This window comes from Neoarius graeffei, chromosome 24 (assembly GCF_027579695.1).
Source record: "Neoarius graeffei isolate fNeoGra1 chromosome 24, fNeoGra1.pri, whole genome shotgun sequence".
Lineage (NCBI taxonomy): Eukaryota > Metazoa > Chordata > Actinopteri > Siluriformes > Ariidae > Neoarius > Neoarius graeffei.
Window position 1 is genome coordinate 20,968,267 of NC_083592.1, and position 25,990 is coordinate 20,994,256.

A 25,990-nucleotide genomic window follows, 5' to 3' on the forward strand; every position below is an offset into this window, starting at 1 on the left:
ATGGTCCGGAATAAATTGAATGCTACACATTGATGGATTAATTTGTTCTTCTACACCCTTTTTGAGGAATGTATTATAGGACTTAAACCAACATCTGAAGAGGTGAGATCGCTCCTTTTTTTCCCTATTTTTGCTGGCGGGATTGACTCTGCCCTCTCTCTCTCTCTCTCTCACTTTGCACCATTACACAATAAATATTCACAGTGAAAATATTTTGTAAGCGCATTTAATGAACCAAGTTATAGGATTTGTTGACAACTTGCATCGAGTTCGTTACACTTCTACCCGGTGTGAAGCACATGTGGTTGTGACGTCATTGTAAACAAATCCGTTCTACTCATCCAGACGACTTCACAACAGTGCCGTTGCCAGATCTTTCCACTCTGGAACCCATTCTCAAAAGATTTCGTTTTGGGGCACCTAAAATGCCGGTGCCGTGTGGAGGCCAGGCCGAAACGATAAACAATTTTATCAGATTCACCAGAATCCGTTGCCGTGTGGACAGGGCCTCAGGTTGCCGACCCCCACAGGGGACTTTTAGGACTGTTAGTCCTAAATCTCCACATCTAAAGCTCCACGAGTTTTTGTGCTAGAAACATTCAAGTAACACCACTAGAAACCTTGAATCTTCTAGTTTTAAAATATACATCTTTAAAACAAACTTTATCTTTAGCACTTTGTAAAGAGAATAAAAACAAATCTTATGAATTTCAGTACTTCAGCGAGCAACAGCCTCTTAACGACACATCCATCAGCTATTCACATGTTAAGCGCATGGAACATCAGTGTCGTCATTCGCTCATTGTGTAGCAAGGGGAGGTGAGAACACGCCCCATTTCACTGGTATAGACCCTTTTCAGTCAAGTGACCTTCGTAAACGCGACCACCATTTTGGACATGTAGCGGACTTCGGCTCGAATTGGTTTGAATGCGAGGAAGGCGACAAACGGAGAACATACAAGAAAAAGGAGCGAGATGCAGAAAACATCTTCGCTATCCAGCGACGTAGGGCATTTACAGGGCGAGCAGAGGGAGAAATAACAGTAACGACACATTAGCAACGCCGTACAGAAATAACGGTTTATGGCACAGACCCTTTCGGTTCTTGCTCATCTAGCTGCTACAATGACTGCTTAGACTGCAACAATAATACCTAACACACATTTAAGTATCCGTCGTAAAGACGTGAAACTCGTCGAGTGACGAGTGTGTTCATTGATAAGCTAACACAATCTAAAAGTAGACATACCATCACACTGCCCTGGCGCTGTGTACAGTTTACCTTCTATGGTTTGTGCACTCACTATTTGCCATTACTTTCTCCAACTGTTGTTACAGATTACAGGGAACGGCCTGGATTTAAGAGACAAATACATGTTCCTCTTGTTTTGAACACTTATTTGTAGGCAGTGCTTAATTTGTAAAGTGGGAGGTCCCGGAGCGCAGAGGATGAGCGGCTCCGGTGCGGAAAAAAAGAGGGGGGAGGGGGGCGCGGCGCTTCTGGGCATGTTTTGTAATAACACTGCAAATTAAGTTCATCTGCAGATATTTTGTGGATGTCGTTTCATGAGAGAAATCACCAACAAGACAGATATCAAAATCAGACATTAACACTAAATAAACTTGCATTTTTTTATTTAATTATTTGGGTTTTTTTTTTGTTACATAGTCAAAAGAGGTGTTGGATCACTGGACCCAGTGTAAATAGCTGCCGGAGCCAACGCCCGAGGTTCCGGAGCGCGCTCCGGCTTGCTCCCCCTCAAATTAAGCGCTGTTTGTAGGACACTGCCTCTGATCTGTCCTACAGTCTACCAACAGCAAAGGAACACAACGCTAGCTAATGTCGTTAGCTAATAGCTACTACAGAAGAACAAAGAGGTTACAATGGGTTATTTTAGCCTATTTGGTTACACACTCGCCGCCACAGAATGTTAACAGCAATGTAATGCCTTTTCTGGCTAATTTTATTCGTCTTACCTCCAACAAAGTGGTCACTGCACAAGCGCTGGTATGCCGAGGGCTGCCAATCTTTCCTGTTTATGGCCGCTATCCATCTTCTCTGTCGGTCAGCATCTACCGGGATCCGATAAAATGATAACCCTTGCCTTGTTTGTTGATGGTTACTACATCCAGGTGCACAACAATATAGTGGCATGATGGAAGTCTTGCTGAAAATAAACACTTTCTTTGCTGCCGTTCCTCAATGCTGGCTGTGGTAAACTACTGGTAGTACATGTCCAAAATGGCGGCCGCGTTTGTCGTGACGTCACGTGAAAAGGGTCCATAAACAAGTGCACATATTTCCATACCAACTGAGAAACTTTGAGGAATGGCCAATGCAAAGATGTCGTCTCACTAGTGATTGTTGTCATGCTTTTTCAGTTAGCGTATAGGGAGAACTACATTACATTAAGCAGACGCTTTTATCCAAAGCAACTTACAATTGAGAAAAACAAATCAAGCTACAGTAAAACATAGGAAATCAGAGTAAGAAGAAGAGAGTGCATGTTAGATGGTTAGTGGGTTGTTAGGATAGGAGGTGCTCTTTGAAGAGAAAGAACTAGTTGATTGAAACGTGCTGTGTTATTTTCGTCAAGTTTTGAAAACATTTTTCTGTTGCCAAACTATGTTTCACTGATTTACTGATTTACAGTAATTAGTTACCCAAGTCAACATGCCCTGCATAGTCATAGTTTATCTTCATTGCTAACTTTAGATTTATTATAGTCCGTGCATAAGTCTATGCATAAGATTATGAAATGTAGCTTTGGCTTTTAGGTGGGGTTTACATTAGACCGTATCAGCGGATCATCAGTGTGAAAGGGTACCGGTGCTGTCCCACTTCCACTAAGCATCACCACCAAATGAGTTCAACGAGAACGAAGATTTTAAAAGTAAATAAATGTGATTTATTTTACAATACGGAAACGTAGTCAAAATACAAACAAAAGACTTTCAAAATAAAACCAAACGAGCCATCATAGGCATAACTAAATAAACACACATAGAACTGGAAGGCAACCTCACAACAAGCTGCAACAACAGTGCTTACAGTTCACAGTTCTCAATTCTGCATTACAAGGGTCTCACCTCCATCAGAGCCTATCAAAACTAACTACCACAAAAAAAAATACAGCCCTTTAAATATCCCACCAATTACCCTCTGATTGGCTGAGCCCACAATATACGGAGTGCTATGATTGGCTGAAATACAATGCACAGTAATACAATAATTGACAAGGATAGGAAAAATAATAATCCTATAATTGGCCAACTTACCTCCTAAACCCAGCCACCAATGAGAAACAGTGTAAATAATTAAATAAATCCATTCACCACAAAAGTACAAACCAAAACAAATCAACATTGACAGTGAAGATTAAAAATGTCAACATTCCATTCACCATTAAAATGCATAACAAACATCTACCACTATACCTACATACATTTCCCATCCCCACAGTTAACATAAATGACACAAACATCACAAAAGACACAACACTCACCCCTACAACCGGTAAACTTTCCCTAGCCCAAGGTGGAACTTAAAAACATTGCTCACCCGAGGCGCGCGCTTCCTACGGGGAATCCATGTCAGACGGACCAGGGAGACATCAGTGCTAATGAATGCAAGTGTGTGAGTTGTGAAGAAACCAATATCAACAACGGAATGGAAAATGGAGCAGAATCAGAAGTTATCTTACTGTTCGTTAGGATGTTTGAATTAAACTGCATTTAAACGGTAAGGTAACTGTGTTTATGATTTGTAATGTGTGCCGCTAATGATCAAAACTCACCGGATATATGCCACTACCAGTTCAATGGAGATACATGCAATTAGCATGCCGATGTAACTAACAGTGTGGTGCATTCTGGGTAATGTAGTGTAAGTAAAACAGGGACAATACGCAAACAAAACAAAAGACATAGACAAGCCATGGCCAATACATTGACACAAAGTCCACATGTTGTGCACAGGTTTAAAAAGTGTTCATACTTTTTACAATCAGATTAACGTTTTTAAAAACGATTAGCGTGCACACAGCAACGCCAATACACGGATATGCTAATCACATGACTAATTCGGCAATTAAGTTGAAATGTGTCAGTGCGGCTCATCGCTTCCTCCTCAGCGGCTGCGCTCCAAATCACTCCGCCCTGAACAGCGAGTGCCCTCTGGAGGGTGCGCACTCCGGCCCTGCGCAGCTCACAGGGCGCGCAAGTGTAGTGCACGAGCAGTGATTCGGGACTGAGCCGCTGTGCGCAAGTCACTTACCACTTGCAAGTGGAAGGATGGCAAGCCTAAAGACCATCATAACTACACAATGGGCAGTATTTGCATCAGTATTTGCAGTATTTTCATACTTTTATACTCTTTAATGAAAGGTGATACAAGGCGGAAGTCCGCGCCGTTTTTCAGCAGTCGCGTCACATGACCAACGCCAGCGAATCAGGAAGGTGGATGTCACAGTGACGTTGTCCAATGACGACGCCAGCTAGAGCTCAGCACAGCGTATCCGCGTATTCTCAATGTTTACACAGCACCGGATCAGACACGATCTGGATTGAATACGTGGACCCTGGCGGATTCCCGTTTCCCGGCGTTTTAATGTAAACGGACAGTGCATCCGCGAAGAAAACGAGACAGATACGGTCTAATGTAAACTTGGCCTTAGGGCTTCTTTTCTTTGCAGTAACTTTCCAAGCAGAGGTGTGGGAGGGGGCAGGGGCTAGGGTCTTTGTCTTTGACAAATAGACTATTGACAGTGACGGGGGAGGGGGGATTACAGGTGAATTACACCTACCTCATCAATATTCATTTGAAAGGGCAATTGACTTTGGAGAAAACATAGGTAGTCTGAAGCTTCTACAATTAGTATTGAAACTACATAACACATTTCTGAATGCTGTTCTTACTTTTATGTAGTCAACACCTATGTTTACAAAGTTCAGACTTCAAAAGTCTTGTGCAGATATATATATATTTTTTTAACAAGTTTCGAAGACTCTGAAAATAGTGTTTTTGTAAGGTCGTTTTTGCACTTAATTTAAATAAAAATGTCATTACATTCACTTTATTCTCATATTATTGCTGAGGGTGTCCAGAATATAAACATGTGTGTCATTTTTGCATGGATGTTTTTAGTTAGATGAAATACTTAAAAATGTCAAGGTTTATCAGACTGCCACAGTGTGTCTGACAGGCCCAGGACCTCAGAGTGTTAAATTTTGTCACAACAGAATGAAAAAGTGCCTGGATTAGGGAAGACTGCAATTTTCACTTACTCGTGTATATTTGGGGAGAATGTTTGAGTCATTTAAGTAGGAGAAATCATGGCCAGACATGGTCAGTAGCTGGTCCAGCTTGTCTACTCGTCTACGCAGGCCCTGGATGCTTCCCTCTGTCTGCTGCCTACGTAGACTCAGTGCCTCCTGCTGAGAGAACATGCACCTGCGCAGCTGCGCCTACAGTGGAGGAGTGTGTAAAAAGTTTCTTAATAACTTATTTGGTTCATTTAATAGAACAGAATAGAAATGTCAAAGTAATATCAAATTAATTGTAAAGTCATATTTTCACAATAATGGATAAATAATACTTTCAGCCAGGCCCGCCGACAGGGGGGGACAAACGGGTATGTTGTCCCGGGCCCAGGAATGGGGGGGGCCCCAGAACTGGGCTCTCATGAAGTTGCGATTATTTTATTTAATTTCAAAATGTGTTGATTTGGGGGAGAAATGTGCTATATTTGGATTCAATAAATGATTTCTAGATCTTTTGCCTTTATTGTCTTTGAAAAAGGCGTCAAGAACCCCCTACCACCCCTAATGCAAAAATGGTTTGGTCTGACTCTTTCAGCCCGTCCCTTCTGTGTGTGTGTGAGAGAGCGAGCAGCCCCTCCCCCAAACCGCGCGCTGCGAGCAGAGTGTCACAGGATTTTCTCAGTGCGCTCCGTCCAAACAACGGGGATTTACACGAAAACGGAAGGAGATATTCACAAATTTCTTTCACAGTGAGCACCACAAGGCTCTCCTGAACACACTGATGTATTATTTTTGTCTGTGGTGTAAAAAATGAGGTCACTAGAGCGAGTTAAAAACGAGTGACTTTTCTGCCAAGTTTATAATGGCAGTCTATGGGGCTGCGCGGCTGTCCTCTCCTCACTTTCAGGCTTCTCATTCAAAAACTGTAAATCCTATCGTGTAGGTAGACACATTGTGTGAATCAGGACAAGTGTGGCTACTACTTTTGAGAAAATTATGTGTGTGGAGTGAAAATTGGGGCTGAAAACAGTTTAAATGAGAAAGTTTGAGCTATTTTTCCAAGCTCTCTACACTCTAACTTAACGAGCTAGATTAACGATTAACTTAACGATCATAGCGCTATTGTCGAAGCGCTATGATCGAACGATGTCATTTTTTCCCCTTAAAGGTGGAAAAAATGACATCGTTCGATCATAGCGCTTCGACAATCAGCGTGCGTGCCATTTGCCAACATGCACAAGTCAGGAGCACAGAAAAGAAAAGAGAGGAAGAAACCAAGAGACTCAGGGGCTCACTGCATAAATATTTTAAAAAAGATTCGGATGATGCAACAGGTACTAGCAAAGGCAGTGGGGCAGCTGAGCCAGGCAAGACACAGCCAACTTTTTCCAGCCCCATAAAGTAACCCCAACCGCGGCACGCAATTCATGTTACAAACGAGGGGAGAGCAAGTCACACTGAACACCATATCAAACGCACAGGGCATTGAATCATTTCATAACCACAACGGCTTAATAACATTGTGTTTCATATATCTGATTGAAGCTAAGAATATTCACATTAGCCCGCAATCATATCCCGCCGTTTCTCGAGCGGTGTGTTCTTCTCTGCTTTTCACACTGGACAGTACGCATGCACAGTATACGGTACTATGTTCGCCCCCAGCCCTGCCCGAAATCCCCCGTCCATCGCTGCTCCTTCAAGAGCACCCCAATCGCGTGAGTAGAGACTGGATAAGAGAGGTGTGTGTGTGTGTGTGTGTGTGTGTGTGTGTGTGTGTGTGTGTGGGTTGGCCTGGGGGGGCCCATTCAGAGCATTTTGTCCCGGGCCCAGCCAAAGCTGTCAGCGGCCCTGCTTTCAGCATATCCCACTGTACCTTTAGATTATCTTCATGTTGCCTCAGCTTCTCTCTCAGCACTTCTCCACGACACTGCTCGTCCTGCAGACAGGAATAATACAGTTATCACCATTTTACGCTGTCATAAATTAAATATATTTAATTAAGTGTTTTCTTTGTAAATCTCAGCCCAGACTCTGTTGCTGTAGGCCGTTTTCCCCATATTCAGTGTAGCTGATGTGTGGTTCTCTTTGTCATTGTCCATGTGTGAAGCGGTCATGGGCTGTAACTCAAATTCTTTCAAACCACGGTCCAGCTCTACTTGAACTTCAGCCCTCAAGGAACACACAGTGTCCTTAATCTCTTGCATGTGACTCTCCCCCTCTTGCTGACTCCATAGCTGAGGACACAAACACAGAAAACAGAATTCTTTCATGAATAGTGGTCCATAGTCACTCAACTGATCTGACTAATTTCAGAGGTGCAAGTTATGAATAAGGTTTCAGGTCATTAATGGCTAAATCTTTTAAAATATTAAACTGTAAATTAGGTGTTACAAAAATATTTGGACAAACACTTACTGTTTTTTAGCTGTCTACCATAATATATAGGAGTTGGAATTAAATAACTGAAATTAAAGACCAAGTTTTAATTTGTGGATATTTACATCCAAATAAGGAGAACAGTGTAGGAATTACAGCACATTTTATATATGATTCTTTTCTTTTTAAGAGAAAAACTAACTGGACAAATTAACAAATTATAAATTGTCATTTTTAATACTTGGTTGCTTTGGATTATTTTCCATCTGCAGTGTGAAACACTATCCAATGAGTTTTGAAGCATTTGGGTGAATGTGTACAGATAAAATTTACACTTTACACTTCAGAATTCATCCTCCTGCTTTTGTCACATCAATAAATACAAGGGAAACAGTTCCATTGGCAGCGTACATGCTGTATGCCAAGCCGTACACCATAAACTGAGGGTTCATGCTTATAGTGTACGAGTTCATGAGAAGGTTCATGAGATCCTTCCCTTCTCCATACTCTTATCTTTTATAGATGTTTTTGGCTAACTCTAATCAGGCCTTCTTTTGTTTTGATGTTTATATACTGTGGTAAATCCTTGTTGACATTGACACAGACACACCTACTTCCTTGATCTGTCCAAATGTTGTGAAGAGGTTTTTATTCACCAGGGAAAAAAAATCTGTCATCTACCACAGTTGTTTTTTTCAGTCTTCAAGGCCTTCTGGTGTTCCTGAGCTCACCAGTACATTCTTTTTAAGATTGTACTAAATAGTTGATTTGGACACACCTAATGTTTTTACTTTCTTTCTGATGGGCTTGTTTTGATTGTTCAGCCTAATGATGACTTGCTTCACTGACAGTGACCGCAACAGATTCTAAATGTAAATACTACACTCGAAATATACTCTAGATCTTTTATAATCAATGCACCCAAGAAGACAGTGATTATTTCATTGGTCAAGGTCTTGCATTGTATTCTGTTGGTTGGTGAGTTTTGATAAGGTTGTATCACCAAAATCCAAGAGAGCGTGCAGAAATCTGTGAGCAGAAGATTCACAAGTGCACAAAAACAATCTGGGTGCAAGCAGAGGCTATTTGAGAGAGAGAGAGAGAGAGAGAGAGAGAGACAGACAGACAGACAGACAGACAGAGAGAGAGAGCAGGTTTTTGAACAGAAACAGAGGAAGTTTGCACATGAGCACATTTTTGAGAGTGGGGATAGCTGAATATGAAATAAATACTGCTCTCAAATTGAAAGACCATGCTCTTGATAGGAATAAAACTCCATACAATTCCACAAATATCCAACCAACATTCAACCACTTGTTCTTGAGATATCAAACTAATGAGCAGAGTTTGCATGTGCAGGTGGCCACAATCAGGAGTTAAGCAGGAGTAAACAAGTTTGGCATAAAAAGAACAGTCCTATACACAGCTTCAGGGATTCTTATAGTATGTTTATTTTAAACCACTTTGTGACAACAGCTCTCACCTCAGCCTGCTGTAGTTTATCTCTGTCAGTGAGACTGCAGTTTATCAATGCCTCTGCATGCTCCCTCTCAATGGCTAGAGACCCTTGAAGAATCTGGATGTCAGAGTGGCAAGTTTCAAGCTCCTCCTTTGCTTCTTTTTGCTCCTCTGTGCTGGCACACAACCTGGCCTCACTCTCAGCCAGGTCTTGCTCTACAAACACACATGTCCCTGCTTTTACCACAGTCTCATTCTATAATTTAGAGTACATTTCACATCATCCAAAAAAAAAGACGACCAGTGTTCTTTCTCGGTAGAACAATCAGCAGTTCAAGTTAGTCTATTCCTTCAGTCTACCATATCTGCTAGAATTTGATATGGATCATGTAAACTGTATAATATTCCATTTGGATAGTCTGAATTTGGCCTCATTTTGAATTTAGCTTTTTCTGATTTAAGATATGTGGGATATACCAATATTATTTGGGTTTTAGAAGCATTTTTGGACAAGTATACAGCACATTTGGAATATGTGTCTCAAATGGGTCTCAATGTACAGTCAGCTCTGTACATTATATACAAACCAACTACTCAAAAGTATGCACAGCTGCATGTATGTTTACACGCACCAACATGGTTTTTTTGAATGAAAATAAATATTCCACTAATATTCCCATTTACATGCAGCAGTGCATACTCTGAGCTGACCGTAAACAGGCAAGAGACCATATGTCGCAAAACTGCTGTTAAAAACCCCATTTGAAATGCATATTCCGAATGTGCTGGATGCATGTCTTAAGAATGCTCCCAACACCTGAACATCATCAGCATATCCCATATGTCTTAATCAGAAAATGCTAAAGTTGGAATATACAAACAGAACATGTTGTTTACATGACCCATATTCTGAATAATAGTGGAATATTAGTGTACATGTAAATGTACTAATTGTTAATTATGTTACACTTATGTTACCCCCACACACTTAAGTAAAATGGTGCTTCTGGTATCCTTTAAAGTATACTGTACATATACATACTCTGACATAGGTCAGAGTTTTGCATGACATCTCTTAAAATTATCAAATGGGCCTTTTCCACTACCCTTTTTCAGCTCACTTCAGCCCAACACGGCTCGCGTTTCGACTACCTCAGAGCAGCACGACTGAGCTCACTTCAGCCTTACTCAGCACCCAAAACTCGCACGGTTTTGGAGTGGGGCTGAAGTGAGCCCAGCCGAGCCAAGTGGGGCTAGGGGCGTGAGGAGACACTCCTCTGTGCACTGATTGGTGAGGAGGAGTGTCCTCACATGCCCACACACGCCCCGCGAGCACGCTGGGATCTGTAAACACCGTAAACCTGGAAGAAGAAGAATTACGAAGCCTTATGCGCCTTGCCTCATCTATACGCTCTTGCCAGTGTCTGTTGGCATTGTCGGTGACAACAAGCCACAGCACCAAGACCAGCAACACTAACGACTCCATGTCCTCCATGTTTATTGTTTACTATCCGGGTTGTGAGACTACTGCTTAAAAGGTCACTGATGTCACTGTTTGCACCGCCTAATGACATCACGTGATGTCCACCCACTTTCGCTAACTCCACCCAATGTGTCCACCCACTTCCAGCCAGCACGGTTCAGCGCGGTTGTAGTCGAAATGCAACCTCAACAGCCCCACTCAGCTCGACTCAGCCCAACTCAGCACCGCACGGCTCAGCCCAACTCAGCCGCGTTGGTAGTGGAAAAGCCCCAAAAATTACCTGTATGGCAGTTTTAGAATAAAAAAAAAATCTTGTTCTTAAAGCACAGAAGCTTTTTTTTTAAATTTCTGAGTGGAGAGTATCTCGATCCTTGACTCTTGTATGCTGCATAAATGGGAATAAAAAATATATTTTTGAGAGTTAAAAATCGACCGCAAAGTTGGCATTTGAGCTGTCCCGCTGAGCTAGCCATGCCTGAGTGTGTGACATCACTGCCGTAACCGGTTTTAAAGTGGCATTCCACCATTGGATGTATTCTTTGGCATAAAATACGACAACATATACAAACGGTATCACTAGATAGAGAAATCTTTTAGCTTCAAAATGATATATCAAACATAATTTTTTGACAACGACAAGTATATTAATTTTGCGACCAAAGTCACCTACCCTTTTAATTTCCGCGCGGTAGTGAAACGTGATGTCATCGGCAGGTTCCCCTTCTTGTGTACCACGTGACGTATCCTACCTCTTGGATTTGTCCTACCAAGCCTACTGCGCATGCGCGAAATCCAGGAGGGTAGGAAAATTCAACAGTAGTAGCGATGGGAATTTCGGCTCTTTTTTGGGAGCCGGCTCTTTTGGCTCTTCTTACTATAAGGAGCCGGCTCTTTCGGCTCCCAAATGGCTCCTGAGATTTTATTTTTGATTTAATTGCTGCAATTAACTAGTTAATTAATTACATTATTATTTATATTTTATCAATAGGATGTTTTCCATTTTATTTTTTAGTTTTTGTAGCCATTGTAAAGCTTTGTAAAGTATAGCAGTGTAACAATGTTCTAGCTACAGAAATAAAACTTACTTACCAATTAATAAATTATTTTCTCACAAACATAATGCAAAACTGTGTTATATTACCAATATAAAATACACAGAAGACATCAACTGTTTATCCTTTATGGCTTTATTTCACACTCGACCTTGAACAAAATGCCACAAAATAAATTATGAAGTATAAATCAGGCCTAAGAAACTATGAAGCAAAGTTGGAAATTATTTTAACAAACACAGAACAATGTGCAACAAAATATTTTATTAAATAAAATATTGAATAAAATATTAAATAAGTATATAAAATAAGTATAAAAAGTATAAAGTACAATGAACAAAGAAGTAAAAATTACAAAGAAGTGTCAATAACAAAAAACTATTTACATTAAGGCTGCACAAACTCCCAGAATAAGTCTTTAGTGAAGACTGGCATTGAGGAAAACCAAGCGTCTCATCTTGGAAGGGCTGATTCTATTTCTCCTCTCAGTTATAATCTGTCCTGCTTTTGAAAAGATCCTCTCTGAGGGGACAGATGTTGCCACTATACACATCCTCCGTGCCATCACGTGTGTACAGTAAACCGTGGATAGAGTGCAGCCTTGGTCTCCCACCAGCTTAGTGGGTCTGCGTTTCGCTGTAACAGGGGCTCCTTTGAATGGTAATAGACAACACAAAGACGCAATCGGACAGCAACTTTTTTTGTGAAAGTCTCTCTCTCTCTTTCTCTCTCTGAGGCACCTAAGGACAAAAAACTAATTCGGCTCCCCAACTCGGCTCCCACCGAAGAGCCAGCTCCCGTTGTTCACTTCAAAGAGCCGGCTCTTTGAGCCGGATCGTTCGCGACCGACACATCACTAAACAGTAGTTTGTCCTACCGATCAGCTGGGCTGATAGAAAATCGGTGAGTATTTCACGCATTTGCCGATTTTTATGTTTTGTGCGTATTGGTTGAGTCTTTGGCCGAGTCAAATAATTTGTAATGACTTGTTGTGAATAATAAAATGGTCTGCATGAGAACTTGCTAATTGTAATGGCGTCATGTGTTCTGCGCATGCGCAGTAGGCTTCGCGCATGCGCAGCAGGCTTGGTAGGACAAATCCAAGAGGTGGGATAACTTTACAGAACACCGACACGTGGTACACAAGAAGGGGAACCTGCCTATGACATCACGTTTCACTACCACACGGAAATTAAAAGGGTAGGTGACTTTGGTCGCAAAATTAATATACTTGTCATTGTCAAAAAATTATGTTTGATATATCATTTTGAAGCTAAAAGATTTCTCTATCTAGTGATACCGTTTATATATGTTGTCGTATTTTATGCCAAAGAATACATCCAATGGTGGAATGCCACTTTAAAGCCGAGGCCTTTTACAGCTATAGACCAAAAAGTCATATAAATAAAAATTTATGGTGAAAGTAAGAAATACCATTACTGACTTGCTCAAATAAGAGTGATTTGACTTCAGCGATTGTGGGTTGACTCTCATTAAAACAGGATAGGTGTTATAACTTATGCAACATACATGTACATGCATGCATTTTCACTGATAAAACGTAAAAGGCTAATTAAATAAATCAGATGAACTGAGACAATTACATTCTGAAGCAAATTAAATAATCTTATGAACATTACTTAAATGCACAATACAATAACTTAAATACACAATACAAGTTACATGTATTAATCTAAATGCAGGTAAACGTGTTGTTTTTTTTATCCAAACGAGAGTCGGAGCTTACCTGTCTGTGTTCTCACTTCTTGAAGGCCGATCTTGTGGCCAATTGTTTTGAAATAATCTGACTTTCAGTTGTTTGTTCAGTTCTCCGTTCATTCACTTCTTCCACGTAAGGGCGAGATGGCAGCAATATCCAGTTTAGAAATAAGATGGCTGGTCCACTCATTCTCCATTCTCTCCATACGGAGTACTCTGCCATTACCGCTCGGCTCAGGCAATTACTAAAACTTGAGACGGAACGGGATGTCACCAGTTTTAGCAACAACCGCGGGGAGGTCACTGCCCGAGCGATACGTCACGTCCCGTTCCATCCCGGGTTTTAGCAACAACCCTCGGCTCACTCCGGGAGGACAGGTGCAACTGAACTTTGCTTTTTAAAAAAATAAAATGAATACTTTTCTTGTAGTTTTCTTTTTCTTTAATTGTTGATACTGCACCCTCTTTCAATACAGGCTGATAGCCAACGTTCCTCAACAGATCAGAGGTTTCGTATGAGTCTTCAGTAAAATGTGCAGAGCAGAGGAGAAACCACTTCATAGGCGCCCAATGTGCCCATGAAACTCGCAAAATGCGTCCAAATCTTTGCAGTTTGAATATTCTTGGACCATGAATGCAACATAAATCCACCTTCTTTCGTGTTGCTGGCCGGTGCAGCAACACATCTACGTGGCATGGCGATAAATTAACTCAAAATGGAGGATCGGAGTTGCAGTTAGCTCATTGTTTTAGTATAGCGGAAATGGCGATGAGACCGATAGACTTCCTGCTGTGACGTTACGGATGTCAAGGTCATTCACTCAGACCGCTACCTATATAAATCACTTTAATTGTAAAAATTATGATTTTAGATTTATTGCTAATGCTTTAAACTACTCCTGGGCCATTCTTGAGGTCTCAAGGCATTTATAAATGAAAGCGAGGCTATGGCTCGCTTTAATGACTGTTGACCATATCACATGTATATCTGGGGGGAGAAAAAAAAAAAAGCTTGAACATTTTTTAAATTTTTATTTTTGAAGGGAAAGGATGGTTTTCACTACTCAGTTTGTCAACTACCATATACAAACTAGATGTCATTGGTCATTATATTAAATCCTGCACTTCAAGTAAAATACAATTTTAAGGGCTCTTGAGTCTATTCTGCCATTAAAAATTTTTTATATATCACAGTGATTTAAAAATAATAACTTTTTTTTCAGATATCCATGTGATATGTCCAGCAGTCATTAAGGACAGGATTTTTTTTTATTATAAAACTGCCATACAGGTAATTTTGATAGTTTTAAGAGATGTCATGCAAAACTCTGACCTGTGTAGATGTACAGTGTCTTGCAAAAGTATTCATCCCCCTTGGTGTTTGTCCTGTATTCTTGCATTACAAACTGGAATTAAAATAGATTTTTGGAGGGTTGGAGTGAAGGCTACATCAGGGGGCAGAGCCTTTTCTTACAAAGCTCCACAGTTATGGAACAGCCTTCCAAGTAATGTTCAGGAATCAGACACAGTCTCAGTGTTTAAGTCTAGGCTGAAAACATATCTGTTTAGTCAAGCCTTTTGTTAATGGTGTTTATGAGGTAAAGGTTTAGATCTAGAGGGTCCTCAGACACAGTGTGTTTTGGTAAACTGGGATGTATGGATGCTGTCAGTCCCCACTCGCTTGCTCACCCGAGTTTGTTGACGGTGCAGTGACTGGCTGCTTTATGTGTTTTCTTTCCCTCCCCCCCCCCCCACCCCAAATCTGTCCCTCTGAGCTACATGGAGTCAACAGGAAATCTTTTGGTGGAGAGGGTGGAGACCTCAACTGGCTATCGTAGCCTGCAGGGAATCGGACGTCAGACATTCTGTCGCATGTCCCAGACCCGGTGAAATGTAACTGAATTGTCTTGGCCAGCCCTAAGGGTCCCATCTGCATCTCATCATTGCTGAGGAGTGTGCTCCCATCACCCAGCATCCAGCCAGAGCAGGTCATGATATATTTTTTACCATATTAACATGCCATTGTTGTGTGTTATGCCTGATGTAAAGACTCTCGTCTCTGCGAGCCTACCACACAGATTTAATACTTGTCATTTTTAGGGCATACCTAACAACCTGTGTTTTCTTTCTCTCTCTCCCCCCCCCAATTTGTCCCTCTGAGTTACATGTTGATCCTGGGATTGAGATGCTGGCCTCTTCTGCCCCTCGGACCTGCTTGATCCATCCTGGTGCCCTGTGTCTGGTCGGAGTTTTATTGCACCGCTCCTGTGAAGGACGGCCCCATGAGGACAGTTGAGGGTTATACCTGTTAAAACTGTTAATATTATAGTCAGGCTGTCTGTTGTTGCCCAAATGAGGATGGGTTCCCTTTTGAGTCTGGTTCCTCTCGAGGTTTCTTCCTCATGTCGTCTGAGGGAGTTTTTCCTTGCCACCGTCGCCACAGGCTTGCTCATTGGGGATAGATTAGGGATAAAATTAGCTCATGTTTTAAGTCGTTCAAATTCTGTAAAGCTGCTTTGCGACAATGTTTATTGTTAAAAGCGCTATACAAATAAACTTGATTTGATTTGATTTATGTCCCGGGGCTCCCTCATGCCTGTGTTACCTTCTGGCTCTCCCCTTTTAGTTATGCTGTCATAGTTAGTTGCTGGAGTCCCTGCTTGTACTCAGTGCAATATGTATACTGTTCCTACTTATTCAGGTGACATTGGGCATACCTAACAACCTGTGTTTTCTTTCCCTCTCTCTCTCCCCCCAAATCTGTCCCTCTGAGTTACATGGAGTCAACAGGAAATCTTTTGGTGGAGAGGGTGGAGACCTCGACTGGCTATCGTAGCCTGCAGGGAATCAGCCGTCAGACATTCTGTCGCATGTCCCAGACCCGGTGAAATGTAACTGAATTGTCTTGGCCAGCCCTAAGGGTCCCATCTGCATCCCATCATTGCTGAGGAGTGTGCTCCCATCACCCAATCAAGCATCCAGCCAGAGCAGGTCATGATATTTTTTAACCATATTAACATGCTATTGTTGTGCATCATGCCTGATGTCAAGACTCTCGTCTCTGCAAGCCTACCACACAGACTTAATACTTGTCATTTTTAGGGCATACCTAACAACCTGTGTTTTCTCTCCCTCCCCCCCAATCTGTCCCTCTGAGTTACATGTTGGTCCTGAGATTGAGATGCTGACCTCTTCTGCCCCTCGGACCTGCTTGATCCATCCTGGTGCCCTGTGTCTGGTTGGAATTTTATCGCATCACTCCTGTGGAGGACGGCCCCATGAGGACAGTTGAAAGTTACACCTGGGGGATGCTCTGGACTCTTACAGTAATGCTTTTATGGCTGAGGACTACAGTTGACTTGCTAACTTTAGGACTGCAGTTGTCATGAACAGTTTTGCACTCAAGTTTCCATCAGTGAAGAGTTACATCAACAAAACTGTCATGTTAAAACTGTTAATGTTATAGTCATGCTGTCTGTTGTTGCCCAAATGAGGATGGGTTCCCTTTTGAGTCTGGTTTCTCTCGAGGTTTCTTCCTCATGTCGTCTGAGGGAGTGTTTCCTTGCCACCGTCGCCACAGGCTTGCTCATTGGGGATAGATTAGGGACAAAATTAGCTCATGTTTTAAGTCGTTAAAATTCTGTAAAGCTGCTTTGTGACAATGTTTATTGTTAAACGCGCTATACAAATAAACTTGACTTGACTTGAGGGTTGGCACCATTTGATTTACACAACATGCCTACCACTTTAAAGGTGCAAATTGTTTTATCGTGACACAATCAATCAAGATGGAGAAAAAACAAACAAACAAACAAACAAACAGAAATCTGGAGTGTGCATATGTATTCAACCCCCCAAAGTCAACACTTTGTAGAGCCACCTTTTGCTGCAATTACAGCTGCAAGTCTCTTGGAATATGTCTCTATTAGCCTAGCACATCTAGCCACTGAGATTTTTGCCCATTCCTCAAGGCAAAACTCCTCCATCTCTTTCAGGTTAGATGGGTTGCATTGGTGTACAGCAATCTTCTAGTTATGCCACAGATTCTCAATTGGATTAAGGATTGATTGGCTTTGACTAGGTCATTCCAACAAATTTAAATATGTTTTCTTTTAAAATCACTCCAGTTGTAGCTTTACCAGTACGTTTAGGGTCATTGTCCTGCTGGAACAGGATCAACCCAGTCTCAAACCTCTGGCTAACTCAAACAGGTTTTCCTCCAGAATTGCCCTGTATTTAATTCCATCCATCTTTCCTTCAGTCCTGACCAACTTTCCTGTCCCTGCAGATGAAAAACATCCCCACAGCATGATGCTGCCACCACCATGTTTCATCGTAGGAATGGTATTCTCAGGGTGTTGGGTTTGCGCCACACATGGAATTTCCCTTGATGGCCAAAAAATTCGATTTTTGTGTCTCATTTTACCAGAGAATCTTCTCCCATGTGTTTGGGGAGTCCATCACATGCTGTTGGGCAAACTCCAAACGTGTTTTCTTAAGCAATGGCTTTTTTTCTGACCACTTTTCCATAAAGCCCCACTGTGTGGAGTGTACGGCTTAAAGTAGTCCTATGAACAGATACTCCATCTCTGCTGTAGGTCTTTGCAGCTCCTTCAATGTTATCTTTGGTGTCTTTGTTGCATCTCTAATTAATGCCCTCCTTGCCTGGACTGTGAGTTTTGGTGGGCGGCCTTCTCGTCAGGTTTGTAGTGGTGACACATTCTTTCCATTTTGCTATAATGGATTTAATGGTGCTCCCTGGGATATTCAAAGTTTGGGATTTTTTTTATATTTAAAAAAAATTAAAATAAAAAAAAACCCAACCCTGATCCATACTTCACAACTTTGTCTCTGACCTGTTTGAGTGCTCCTTGGTTTTCATGTTGCTTGCTTAGTAGTGTTGCAGAGTCAGAGTCTTTCCAGAACAGGTTGATTTTATACAGACATCATGTGACACTTTGATTGCACACAGGTGGATCTTAAATCAACCAATTATGTGACTTATGAAGTGAATTGGTTGGACCAGCTCTTATTTAGGGGTTTCATACGAAAGGGGGTGAATACCTATGCATACTCCAGATTTCTGTTTTTTCATCTTAATTCTTGTTTGTGTCACAATAAAACAACAAATTTCACCTTTACAGTGGTAGGCATGTTGACCAATTCAAATGGTGCTAACCCTCCAAAAATTCATTTAAATTCCATCTTGTAATGCAACAAAACAGAACAAACACCAAGGGGGATGAATACTTTTGCAAGACACTGTATTAATTGCTAACTATGTTACACCTCAATTTTCCACATTTAAAATAACTAAAATGGTGCTTCTGGTATCATTTAAAGTATATTTACTTTAAAGGATGCCAGAAGCACCATTTTAGTTATTTTAAATGTGGAAAATTGAGGTGTAACATAGTTAACAATTAGTACATTTGCATATACACTAATAATCAAATCAAATCAAATCAAAATCAAGTTTATTTGTACAGCGCTTTTAACAATAAACATTGTCGCAAAGCAGCTTTACAGAATTTGAACGACTTAAAACATGAGCTAATTTTATCCCTAATCTATCCCCAATAAGCAAGCCTGTGGCGACGGTGGCAAGGAAAAACTCCCTCAGACAACATGAGGAAGAAACCTCGAGAGGAACCAGACTCAAAAGGGAACCCATCCTCATTTGGGCAACAACAGACAGCCTGACTATAATATTAACAGTTTTAACAGGTATAACCCTCAACTGTCCTCATGGGGCCGTCCTTCACAGGAGCGGTGCGATAAAACTCCAACCAGACACAGGGCACCAGGATGGATCAAGCAGGTCCGAGGGGCAGAAGAGGCCAGCATCTCAATCCCAGGATCAACATGTAACTCAGAGGGACAGATGGGGGGGGGGAAAGAAAACACGTTGTTAGGTATGCCCTAAAAATGACAAGTATTAAATCTGTGTGGTAGGCTCGCAGAGACGAGAGTCTTTACATCAGGCATGACGCACAATGGCATGTTAATATGGTAACATGCCATTATTCATTAATACTCCACTATTATTCAGAATATGGGTCATGTAAACAGCATATTCTGTTTGAATATTCAGAATTTAGCATTTTCTGATTAAGGCATGTGGGATATGCTGATATTATTCAGGTGTTGGGAGCATTCTTTAGACAGGCATACAGCACATTCGGAATATGCATCTCAAATGGGGTTTTTAACAGCAGTTTGCAACACATGGTCTCTTGCCTGTTTATGGTCAGCTCAGAGTACGCACTGCTGCATGTAAATGGGAATATTAAGTGGAATATTTATTTTCATTCAAAAAACCAGAATATTTGTGCATGTAAACATACATGCAGCCGTGCATACTTTGACTAGTTGGTTTGTGCAATGGAATTTTTAGTATAGCCCTGGGTGTGTTTTAGGGGTTCAGGACCCGTTCATGAACCCAGCGTGTGTGAAACATTTAGTACGTGTAAGAAGAGGATTAGTGATAATGGCACCTGTCCTTGAGAAATCCCTAAATGTTGGGAAAGATAAACAAATGGAACACATCTGTTGACAAAGGACAACTTTTATGGTTGGAGTTTAAATTTTTGCTCTTGACTGGGTTATGGTCTCTCTGTTAAAAGTTCCACAAGGATATAAAAAGCCGTCGTAAGGAAGGGGAGGCACACGTGCTCTGAACCGTTTCTTTGTTCTGAGTTTCTTTTGCGTTGAGAAACCAGCAATAAAGATACTTTTTCCCTGCTTGGGTCCAAATGAGTGAGCGTTTTTTTTTTCCCAACCACAGTTTGTATATAAATGTACAGAGCTGACCCATTGAGACCCATTTGAGAGACATATGCTGTATGCATGTCCAAAAATGCTCCTAAAACCCAAATAATATTGGCACATCCCACGTCTTAAATCAGAAAAAGCTAAATTCGAAATAAGGCCAAATTCAGAATATCCAAATGGAATATACAGTTTATGTAATCCATATCAAATTCTGAATATGCCAATAACAGTAATAAACGTAATAGTGGAATATTAGTGTACATGTAAATGTACTGAATGAAAGTCCATTGTTATGCCTTCTCCACTTTTTCAGCTGCTGGCATCTATTTAAAACTGAAAGTCCATTGTTATGCCTTCTCCACTTTTTCAGCTGCTGGCATCTATTTAAAACTGAAAGTCCATTGTTATGCCTTCTCCACTTTTTCAGCTGCTGGCATCTATTTAAAACTGAATTTTAAAAAAAATGTGTTGAAAGAGAAAGGGGAAAGTGTGCTCATATGAATAATGTATGTTGTGCCATATGTAGACTGATAATGATGTGATAATGAAGACGACTGGGTAACTTAGTTGACAAGTAACACAGTTGACAAACCATAACAACATACAGTGGTGCTTGAAAGTTTGTGAACCCTTTAGAATTTTCTATATTTCTGCATAAATATGACCTAAAACATCAGATTTTCACACAAGTCCTAAAAGTAGATAAAGAGATCCCAGTTAAACAAAGGAGACAAAAATATTATACTTGGTCAATTATTTATTGAGGAAAATGATCCAATATTATATATCTGAGAGTGGCAAAAGTATGTGAACCTCTAGGAATAGCTGTTAATTTGAAGGTGAAATTAGAGTCAGGTGTTTTCAATCAATGGGATGACAATCAAGTGCGAGTGGGCACCCTGATTTATTTAAAGAACAGGGATCTATCGAAGTCTGATCTTCACAACACGTTTGTGGAAATGTATCATGGCACGAACAAAGGAGATTTCTGAGGACCTCAGAAAAAGCCTTGTTGATGCTCATTAGGCTGGAAAAGGTTACAAAACCATCTCTAAAGAGTTTGGACTCCACCAATCCACAGTCAGACAGATTGTGTACAAATGGAGGAAATTCAAGACCATCGTTACCCTCCCCAGGAGTGGTCAACCAACAAAGATCACTCCAAGAGCAAGGCATGTAATAGTTGGCGAAGTCACAAAGGACCCCAGGGTAACTTCTAAGCAACTGAAGGCCTTTCTCACATTGGCTAATGTTAATGTTTATGAGTTCACCATCAGGAGAACACTGAAAAACAAATGGTGTGCAAGGAGAAAGCCACTTCTCTCTGCTCTCCAAAAAGAACATTGCTGCTCGTCTGCAGTTTGCTAAAGCTCACGTGGACAAGCCAGAAGGCTATAGGTTTTGTGGACGGATGAGACCAAAATAGAACTTTTTGATTTAAATGAGAAGCGTTATGCTTGGAGAAAGGAAAACGCTGCATTCCAGCATAAGAACCTTATCTCATCTGTGAAACATGGTGGTGGTAATATCATGGTTTGGGCTTGTTTTGCTGCATCTAGGCCAGGACAGCTTGCCATCATTGATGGAACAATGAATTCTGAATTATACCAGCAAATTCTAAAGGAAAATGTCAGGACATCTGCCCATGAACTGAATCTCAAGAGAAGGTGGGTCATGCAGCATGACAACGACCCTAAGCACACAAGTCATTCTACCAAAGAACGGTTAAAGAAGAATAAAGTTCATAAAGGAAGAACGCCAAGACCAGAAGCTTTCTTTTTCTCTCCTCCTGTGTTAAGACCACAAGCGGAGGCCATCCATATCTGATCTGCTTTAATATCAACAGATCTTCATTTAAGGTACGTGAATCTTTTCATCATGGCACACCTTCTGCCTGTTCAGTGTGCTGAGTGCAGGATGTTTAGTCATTCTTTCTCTGTCACTAGTGATAGCTTTATTAGCTTTATTTGTGATAAGTGCAGATTAGTTAGCTCTCTGACGGAGAAGATTACAGTGCTAGAAGCACGTGTCCAGGATTTAGAGCAGGTTAGTGAGCGTAAGAACAGTGTAGTTTCTGTTAGGGAAAGTCTGGACGCCCTAGGTGGAGTTAGCAATCCCCCAACTCCGGCATTAGAGCCCTTACAGCGGGGCGAATGGGTGACGGCTCGGCAGCATAAGCACAGAGCCAAAGCTACCGCTGAGGCTTGCCCACGGGAGCACCACTCCTCTCCGCGTCACGTGTCGAACAGGTTTGCTCTCCTTAGTGATGCACCCACTGAGAAACCTGAAAGAGCTCTGGTTATAGGGGACTCTATCATACGGCACGTGAAATTAGCTCAGCCTTTAGGGGCACCAGCAGCTTTAGTCAGGTGTATACCGGGAGCCAGGGCACCGGACATAGCAGGTAATCTTAGGGTCCTAGGCAAGCACAGGTTCTCAAAGATAGTTATCCATGCAGGAGCAAATGATATACGCCTTCGTCAGTCTGAGGTTACTAAGAGTAACTTTGTAGAGGTGTTTAAATTAGTGAAGGCGATGTCCGATACTGTAGTATGCTCTGGCCCCATTCCAATGCGGCGTGGCGATGTAGCTTACAGCAGGTTATGGTCGCTGAACTGCTGGCTGTCCAGGTGGTGCTCTGAAAACAGTGTGGGCTTTATAGATAATTGGGCTAATTTTGAGGGCACTGCTGGCCTGTTAGGGCGGGACGGTATCCATCCCACTGGGGAAGGTGCTGCTCTAATTTCCTGCAGCATAGGTCATAGTCTCAGAACAGGCCTAGTTAATTTCTGACAATCCAGAGCCAAGGCCAGGGAGCAGACGAACAGGCTAAACCAACTGTCTGCTAGCTGCACAGAGTCGTCACTCAGGGCCCACTACATCGAGACTGTGTCTGTTCCCCGAGCTCAACAAAAAGGTAGAAATTTTCAGAGAGTTTGTTCAGGTAACCTAATCAATATAAAATTAGATCATACTGACTGTACAGCTGCTGCCAGCACCTTTGATCTAAAGGTGGGGCTATTAAATATTAGATCTCTTACATCTAAAGCACTAATGGTTAATGAACTCATTACTGATCAGGAGTTTAATGTACTGTGTTTAACAGAAACATGGATTAAGCCAAATGAATATATAGCATTAAATGAAGCGAGTCCTCCTAGATACAGTTATATACACCAGCCTCGTCTAACTGGCAGAGGAGGAGGCGTCGCGGTTATTTATAACGATTATCTAGGTGTAACACAAAAACCCGGTTATAAATTTAATACATTTGAAGTTCTTCATACTCATATAAATGTATGTAGCCTCGAAAAATAAGTCTACCCAGTTAATTCCATTGTTTATTATTTACAGGCCCCCGGGGCCATATTCTGAGTTTCTTTCTGAATTTGGAGATTTTATCTCAGATCTGGTTATTTCCTTAGACAAAGCTTTAGTTGTCGGAGATTTTAATATTCACTTCGATAACCCAGAAGACCCTTTAAAAACAGCGTTTGTGTCCATCTTAGATTCAGTCGGGATTAAGCAGAATGTCATAGGACCGACCCATAATTGTGGTCACACCCTTGATCTAATACTAACATTCAGATTAAACGTAGACAATATAGTCATACTTCCACAGTCTGAAGTTATCTCAGATCATTGTCTCATCTCATTCAAAATATGTCTGAGTAATAATATATGCACCTCACCACGCTACCGTATTAAACGTACTTTCACGTCAACTACTGCACAGAGCTTTATAAATGATCTCCCAGAGCTGTCAACTTTGATTGGATCACTGTCAGCCCCTGCAGAACTTGATCAGGCAACTGAATGCTTAGAGTCAACATTCCGCCATACTTTAGATAATGTAGCTCCTCTAAAAAGAAAATGGTCAGAGACAAAAAATTAGCACCCTGGTATAATGATGACACTCGCACATTAAAACAGACCACTCGAAAATTGGAACGTAAATGGCGTCAAACAAAATTGGTAGTGTTCAAATTAGCTTGGAAGGAGAGCTTCCTGAAGTATAGAAAAGCTCTTAGTGCTGCGAGATCAACATATTTCTCCTCCCTAATAGAAGATAACAAAAATAATCCTAGATTCCTATTTAATACTGTAGCAAAATTAACCAGGAATAAGTCCACTATCAACACCTGCACACCTGCAGTATGTAGTAGCAACGACTTCATGAATTTTTTTAATGACAAAATTGAGAATATCCGACAAAAAATTCAAACTACTAATTTAAGGTTAGACAATGAAAGTGACCTTGTAGTTAGAACTGTATCAGATCATCAGTTAGAATGTTTTACTCCCCTTAAAGAAACTGAATTACTTTCATTAATCTCTACATCAAAAGCCTCAACTTGCGTACTAGATCCCTTACCGACACATCTATTCAAACAGATAATGCCTGGAGTAATTGAACCGCTTCTAAAAATAATAAATTCTTCTCTTATGATTGGCTATGTGCCCAAATCCTTTAAACTAGCAGTTATCAACCCCCTGATTAAAAAACCTGACCTTGATCCCTGTCAGCTGTCCAATTATCGGCCAATATCAAACCTCCCCTTTATCTCCAAGATCCTTGAAAAAGCTGTGGCACAGCAGTTATGCTCATATTTACATAGGAATAACATCCATGAAATGTATCAGTCAGGATTTAGACCTCATCATAGCACAGAGACAGCACTGGTTAAAGTAGTAAACGACCTACTGTTGGCGTCTGATCAGGGCTGTGTCTCGCTACTTGTGTTGCTTGACCTTAGTGCAGCATTTGATACCATTGATCATTCCATTCTTCTGGATAGACTAGAAAATGTTGTGGGAGTTAAGGGAATGGCCCTCTCCTGGCTCAGGTCTTATCTAACTGATCGTTATCAGTATGTCGATATAAATGGTGATATTTCTAGACGTACCGAGGTAAAGTTTGGTGTTCCACAAGGTTCTGTCTTGGGTCCACTGCTTTTTTCTCTATATATGTTACCTCTGGGCGATATTATTCATAAACATTGTATTAGTTTCCACTGTTATGCTGATGACACACAGTTGTATGTCTCTGCAAAACCTGATGAGAGACACCAGCTTAATAAAATTGAGGAATGTGTTAAGGACATTAGACACTGGATGCTTATTAATTTCCTTCTGCTTAACTCTGACAAGACTGAAGTACTTGTGCTAGGACCACATACAGCTAGAAGTAAGTTTTCTGATTACACAGCGACTCTGGATGGCCTTTCTGTTTCTTCACGTGCAGCAGTAAAAGACCTCGGAGTGATTACTGACCCCAGTCTTTCATTCGAAACTCACATTGATAACATCACCCGGATAGCTTTCTTTCATCTCAGAAATATTGCAAAGATAAGAAATTTAATGTCATTGCATGATGCAGAAAAATTAGTCCATGCTTTCGTTACCTCCAGGATTATTGTAATGCCTTACTGTCTGGATTTTCCAATAAGTGCATAAACAAGCTCCAGTTAGTTCAAAATGCAGCAGCAAGAGTCCTTACTAGAACTAGAAAATATGACCACATCACGCCTGTCTTATCCACACTACATTGGCTCCCAATCAAATTTCGTATTGATTATAAAATACTACTATTGACCTTTAAAGCACTAAATGGTCTCGCACCACAGTACCTGAGTGAACTTCTGCTCCTCTATGACCCGCCACGCCTACTTAGATCAAAAGGTGCAGGCTATCTGCTGGTACCTCGTATAGTGAAGGCTACATCAGGGGGCAGAGCCTTTTCTTACAAAGCCCAACAGTTATGGAACAGCCTTCCAAGTAGTGTTTGGGAATCAGACACAGTCTCAGCATTTAAGTCTAGGCTGAAAACATATCTGTTTAGTCAAGCCTTTTGTTAATGAGG

General features: G+C 41.2%; 1 protein-coding gene across 8 annotated transcripts in view; it reads right to left on the bottom strand.

Moving 5' to 3' along the window:
• Positions 1 to 25,990, bottom strand: part of cntrl (centriolin) — a 743,138-nt gene that overhangs the window by 1,002 nt on the left and 716,146 nt on the right. For 7 of the 8 annotated variants that reach the window (XM_060906888.1, XM_060906886.1, XM_060906889.1 and 4 more), the window contains 4 exons: positions 9,125 to 9,315; positions 7,296 to 7,499; positions 7,139 to 7,201; positions 5,287 to 5,466 (listed from right to left, as the gene is read on the bottom strand). In XM_060906888.1, coding sequence (XP_060762871.1) covers positions 5,287 to 5,466; positions 7,139 to 7,201; positions 7,296 to 7,499; positions 9,125 to 9,315 — 638 coding nt within the window. Of the gene's footprint in view, positions 1 to 1,977; positions 2,074 to 5,286; positions 5,467 to 7,138; positions 7,202 to 7,295; positions 7,500 to 9,124; positions 9,316 to 25,990 lie in introns of all 8 variants that reach the window. The other variant, XR_009651398.1, reaches the window with a different exon arrangement.